Source organism: Quercus suber, unplaced genomic scaffold, assembly GCF_002906115.3.
Source record: "Quercus suber isolate HL8 unplaced genomic scaffold, Cork oak 2.0 scaffold_338, whole genome shotgun sequence".
Taxonomy (NCBI): Eukaryota; Viridiplantae; Streptophyta; class Magnoliopsida; order Fagales; family Fagaceae; genus Quercus; species Quercus suber.
In genome coordinates, this window is record NW_027069790.1 from 789098 (window position 1) to 795422 (window position 6325).

The following is a 6325-nucleotide window of genomic DNA, read 5'->3' on the forward strand; positions in this document are numbered from 1 at the left end:
TTTGAATGTTACCATAATGAATACAAGCGTGTATTTGGTGAAGAATAAAAAAAAATTACAAAGAGTTTAATAACAATTTTTGTTTTATTCCAAAATATCCAGCTACAGTAATAAACAAATACTATCTACAACAACACTCCAGATCATAGCAGCTTTTAGCAAAAGGCTAAACTCAAACAAATCTAAAAATTACTATCCAACATTCCACATTTCATTTAAATAAAGAAAAAGGGAACACGATAGACTAAAGTAAATGAAATTCTACATAATAGAACTCCTATGACCTATTTGCAAATAGCATTTCCTTATTCCGCATTAGTTACAATAGCTTGGGAGGCATTTTATTATTGTTTGTTGGTACAAGTAGGAGGATTCTCTTGCCTAAAATGGTGGGCTTGACTTAACACAAGTGGAAGTAGCAGATCCTCTCTCCCTTGTATACGAGTCAATGTCAGCAACCACCACTTGTTGGCATGGTACACTACTACTGCAAATAAGCTTCACAGCTTCCTTTGTTGAAGAAGTGCCTCTAATTTCTTGAAGCTAACATTGCTGATCTTAACTTTTGAGGGAGACTGAAAGCAAAACAAAAAACCCACACAAGAATTTGATATTAGTATCTGTAATTGTTTTTTTTTTTTTTTTCACTTTTAACATTAGAATGATGTATATATTTGCGATGTTTATAATAACCTTGTTTGAGCATTGATTGTTTGGGCAGTAGCCTTGATCAATGAGGATAGGATTGGCAACATTGTTCATGATAATATTCTCAAAATGCATATCAGAAGCACTCCCAGGGGGGAAGAAGGCCATGTTTTGATCCTAACACCATTCTTTGTACTGCTAAGGTGCCACCAATTACTTGATTCCTGAAACAGGTTGTTCATTCTGGTACCTTCCAAGACTTCCAACACTGATACCATGGCCAGGTCCACAAGTTACTTGGTTAGCAGTAACATCTTGGGTTCCATCACCAATGGAGATGCAATCGTCACCTGTTCCAATATTGGCATTGGTGATGGTGATCTTAGATGAGCGTCCGATGTGGATTCCATCGGTGTTGGGGCTATCTCCAGGTGCACTAATAGTAACATGTTGGATTTGCAAGTTCTTGCATCCCATAATGTTTATGTGGAAAAATTTGCTGTCCTTGATTTAATGTCACGACTATTGAATTTGTGACAAAATCGAACCTTATATTCTGTTCATGTTTACAAGTTAGATAAATCAAAACACCAAATATGAATGTCATGGTTTCATTTAAATATTCTGCTAAAAATATTTTCATTTAAATATATATAGTAAAATGCTAACGCTTCTTTGAATTACTATATTAAAAAAAAATACAAATATATATCAATGAATGCGGTTGGTACTAATTTAACAATATTATATGAAAAAGTCTTTTTGGACCAAACAATTTGTCACAGCTTGATGTTATATGTGAGTATGATTGGTGAACCATCGCTTTCACCTTTAACCACCACTTTTTCTCCATTACACACAGTTGCACAAGTTAGGGTCATGGCACAGAAGTTGTGTCCATATTCCGTATTTAGACTTTCTCATATATAAATTTGGAATTATCTTTTTTGGTGAGTTGTGACACCTCACTATATAAAGCTTACATCAAATTATTAATAATATGACAATATCCTTAACATCATTAAACGAATAACTGCTTGAATTAGTATTTCGTGATGGTTAAAGTTCTTAAAGTTGTAGTGTCTATATATATCTACATAAATATAATGGAATTTAAATGCTAATTATTAAGATTGAAATCTTACGATAGGAAGTGTTTTGCAGCTGTACTTTTCAGCACAATTATTTTTTGGCCATGCCATTTGTCCTTTGCCATCAAAAACTCCACCACCTGACACAGTGAGACTATCGATACGTTGAAAAGAAACCCAAAAGTCTTTACCGTTGAAGGAGGCAACGTTTGATGGGGCCTGTAGGGTGCCCTGAAGGTTAAACTCAACAGCACCTTTGCATGGACCTAATAAAGTCACTACACCTAGCTTGTATGTCCCTGCTGAAATCATAACTTTACTTCCTGCTACTGCACATGCAGCTTTCCAAGCTTTTGTCAAAGCCTGATAAACACATTATGAAAAATCGAAATCAGCATACTACAATCATTTTTCATGTTAATGTTTTATCATCTGGTCAAGACACCAAAGAGTTGTTAGTGTAAGCAGAGTTTGAACCTGAGTACTTTTATTTGACATTAAAAGACTTTACTAGTTAAGTCAACTAGAACCCACTTTTCATGTCAATTAGGTAGAGTTAATTGTGCTACACATATTTATACCTGGGTAATATCGGCATTAGGTTGTCCTCCATATGATTTCACGTCGAAGACTTGCCCGGCATTGGTGGATGCCAACAACAATAGAAAGCAAATTGCTACGATGCTCAAATTCTTTCCCATTTTATTGTTTTTTGTTTCCCTACTATTGCCAATTTGTTGTACGGTATGATGGTTTCCCTATTTGGTTTGAAGCTATTTATACTACAATACCTGAGCTCATCACCATTAAAGCTATCCAACTGATATTAACTAATTTTATGCATGGTTGCTAACAACTCTCCTGTTTACACTTCAACTTCTATACTATTATTAGCTTTCGTGCTTCCTCCTTCACTAATTAATTTATAGTTTATCGTTATAATCAAACCGTTGATGACCAGTTAAGATTAAATAAATTTCATTGACCATGGAAGGACAAATTTTTAACAACTTTATGATTGAATTATGCTAATAACTCTAAAGGATTATAACATGTCTTTTATTTTGGTCCATTATTCTATAAGATAAGATTCTTACTACTATATATCATCCTAACTTCTTAGCCATAAATGGCAAGCTTTTAGCCACCTGAAATCTGTTTATTTTCTTCTTGAAGCGAATTGAATACTTCCCGTTAGAGAGGGGGGAAATAGTCTAGAAAAATAACTACCACAAAACTATCCAATGTTAGTATAGGCAGCAATACCGTCTATAGTGTCAAGTAGAAAATAAAGAAAATACTACATATGAGAGGTTGAACTCACCGTTTAAATTATTATATTTATCATTATTACTATAATTAGTTTACAAATCTTTGTCAATTATTATATACTAGCCGGTAACCAGTGCAGTGCTTGAGAAAGTTAGACATAATCTTTTTCGTCTAAATAAGAAATTTGATAATTATGATTACCAACAAACATCTATTATTATGGTACTGCCAATAATATTGTAGTTTTGTCACCTTTTGAGTATTTTTAAATAAAATATTAAGGGTTTCAATTCTCTCTTCTCAATTGCAACTACCGAATTATAAACAAACGAAATCAACAAATACTTTCAATGGTCTTTCTTAGAATTTAGAAGTTTGAAATTGGAAATTTTTTGGCTCTTAAATAGAGACTAAGAGACTAAGATTTTCTATGGGTTTTTTGTATGTAGAATAGAGAAGGTCCGCCGACTTACCCTCCTTAATTCTCCAACCATGAAACTTGCTGCTTTCTCCCCTAGATTGTGACATATTACCACCATCAACCTCCACAGAATTGTGTTGTTGAAAAACAAATTTGTGATAAAGTAATCAAGTTGTGAATAATCAAGAGAAAGAGAATGTAGAAATAATGAAATTCATGTGAAATTCAAATTTTGACCGGCCTAAAAGTAGGGGTTTTAATTAACTAGCCGATGGAGATGAAGATTTTGGCCTTAAAACTTATCGACCAAAGGAGAGTGGGAATTCTCCCTTTTGATCAAGTTGTGAAACACGACACTTTTCTACAACTATTTTTGGTTGGTGAATTTCCATGCAACTTTTGAAGTTTTTAATACTAACACCGATTATCAACAATGAAGAGCCATAAAATATATCATTGTTCATGTACCAGCCGACGATTATTCTTACTTTGGTTGAATATGACTTAGATTTTGGTTGAACTTCAACAAATATGAATTTTGAACAATAGTATGTTTCACATCAAATGAGAAGAAAAGATTTTTTTTTTCCTTTTTAATGATAGAAAATATATGCCAATATTGATGTCAATGAGACTAACATTTTAGCTAGGTTACAAATTACATGTTAAGCTTCGTCCATCAAATCATCTGTTTTATTTATTATGATATGCAAACTTGTCATCACCTTTATATTTATTTTTCCCAATTATGCTACTTCACATTCTCTTGATATTTTATTTAGTAAGAGTTGAATCCATCCTCATGTAATGTCCAAATCCAATTGGCTCAACCATAATCCAATTGATGATCGTGGTCTACACTAAACACTTTAAAAGCAACATGGAAGTTCTCGTACCAAAAATAGCTGTAGAAAAGTGTAGTTTCTAATATTTTGATGTAAAAGAGAATTTACACTCTCTTTGGACTAAAGAGTTTTAAGTCCACAAACATCATCTCTAATTTATAATGGTAGTTGTTTTTAGGTTGTTGATGATTTGTACATAGTGCTTTCTGAACTCCTGAGATGTCAATGTATAAACTAGTTTGAATATGAGTGATTGAACAAGTAATTTAATTAACATGTTATAGGAGAGATTAAGCATTCAATATACTCCAAGTCATAATGTATCAAAGAGTTGAAGCATTTGATATATATATATATATATATCATGTTAAATCTTAAGAACTTGTCAACTGCAATGATTCCAAACAGTAAGTTAATCTCAAAATTCAATCTCAATCAATAGAAAGTGTTAGGTTCTAAGGATTTAGATCTAAATGTTTAGAACTTCAATGTGTAATGTTTGCAAACCATGATCAAAACTTAGAGTCTAGAATTAGGATGCTCAAAATATGTTTATTGTAAAGTTGGAATCGAGTAATTGCAGAAAATTACTATTCACTTTCTGCAAGGCTCGATAGATTGAAGCTCGTGCAGAATGTTTTTCTGCAAAATTTCCAACTCTGTCCAAGCCCATATGACGTGTAGGGTTTTATGTTTTGCCTTAAGTATAAAAAGAAAAACCATAACCACGTTTTGTAGTTGTTGTTTTTGCTGTGTGTATAAATCTCTTATGAGATCTGAGGTGTTTGCCTTCATACATACTTAAGGTTATCAAGATCAAGATTGATGCCAAGAGCTTGTTGATTGCTTTAGTTGCTGCGTAAAGAGCTTAAAGAAAAATTCAAGTGGGAGTACTTGTGGTTGCTATGAATCCAAGAAAGAAGTAGTATGTGGACTCAGAGCTGTCACGTGATCATGGTAGCAAGTTTTCTACTCGAGGTAGCAATAGGATGTTAGTGGTCTAAGTTGCTGTTGTAAAACTTCAATTCTTTCATAGTGGATCTATTTTACCTTGAGGATAGCTAGGTTAAATCCTCCCCAGGTTTTTAACCGGTTTGGTTTTCCTGGGTTATCATATCACTGTGTTCTTTATTTTTCGCACTATTTCAAAGATATGATTTATTTGTGTTAACCTAGATCTCAATAATTTACCTAAGCTAATCACTTGGCTAAATAACTAGGTTAATATGTTTATGTTTAAGGGTCTAAAAACGTACAAAAAGCACATAGATAATCCAAGAACACATGTTAAAAATATTAGGTTTTGCCTTTAACCCTAGCTAGAGAGTCACCCACACATAGTTAGGCAAAAGAAATTAATAAAAACAATGCTAAACCTCGAAAAGAAGAAGAAAGAAATATTAAAAAAAAAGTTCTAGGACTTTTCCTCCTCTATTGTGTCAACCTCCTCCAAAAGCTAAAGAAAAGATCCCATAAATTTAGGATTAAAAATCCGTGATTTTTGGAATTGTATCTGCTGTTAAATTCCATCCCACTTTTGGCCTCCAAAATGATTTTTTTTTTTTTTGAATTTGTGTTAAGCTAAAATGTTGAAGATTTTCTACACTTGGAAATTTGTGTAATACGTTATGGCAAAAATACTAAAACAAAGCAGAATGTATCCATATCAGGATTTTTCCAATTTTGGGTTGAACGGATATTTTTCTTCTCTTTTTAATTCCAGTACTTTTTTGTTTTTGTTTTTAAACTTCTTTATTGCTCAAAATTCATGCCCCAATTCATCTTGACCCTTGGATTCTCTTGGATAAATGTCTGCATGATTAGTTGACTAGTTATAATCTACCTTAAGAGAAAAACACACATTAAGAATATATATATATATATATATAAAAGAGATATCTTTTAAACTCATATATTTACATGTAATTGAACATTAAATTTTTGTGATATTGCCTATTGAAACTAAAATAATAGTGTAATTTTAGGCAATCAACTTGGACCCATGGAAGTATTGTTGCTTATTGTCGGGGGCGGTTTTTTTTTGTGTA

The 6325-nt window shown here is 32.5% G+C and overlaps 1 protein-coding gene across 1 annotated transcript; it reads right to left on the minus strand.

Annotated features, from left to right (window-relative positions):
* Window positions 1-381: 381 nt before the first annotated feature.
* Window positions 382-2440, minus strand: LOC111998294 (exopolygalacturonase). Its single transcript, XM_065759681.1, is given in 8 exon segments — window positions 382-536; window positions 539-575; window positions 694-803; window positions 806-867; window positions 869-1156; window positions 1158-1204; window positions 1794-2102; window positions 2321-2440. Coding segments are annotated over 8 exon segments (1128 nt in total).
* Between the last annotated feature and the right edge of the window lie 3885 nt (window positions 2441-6325).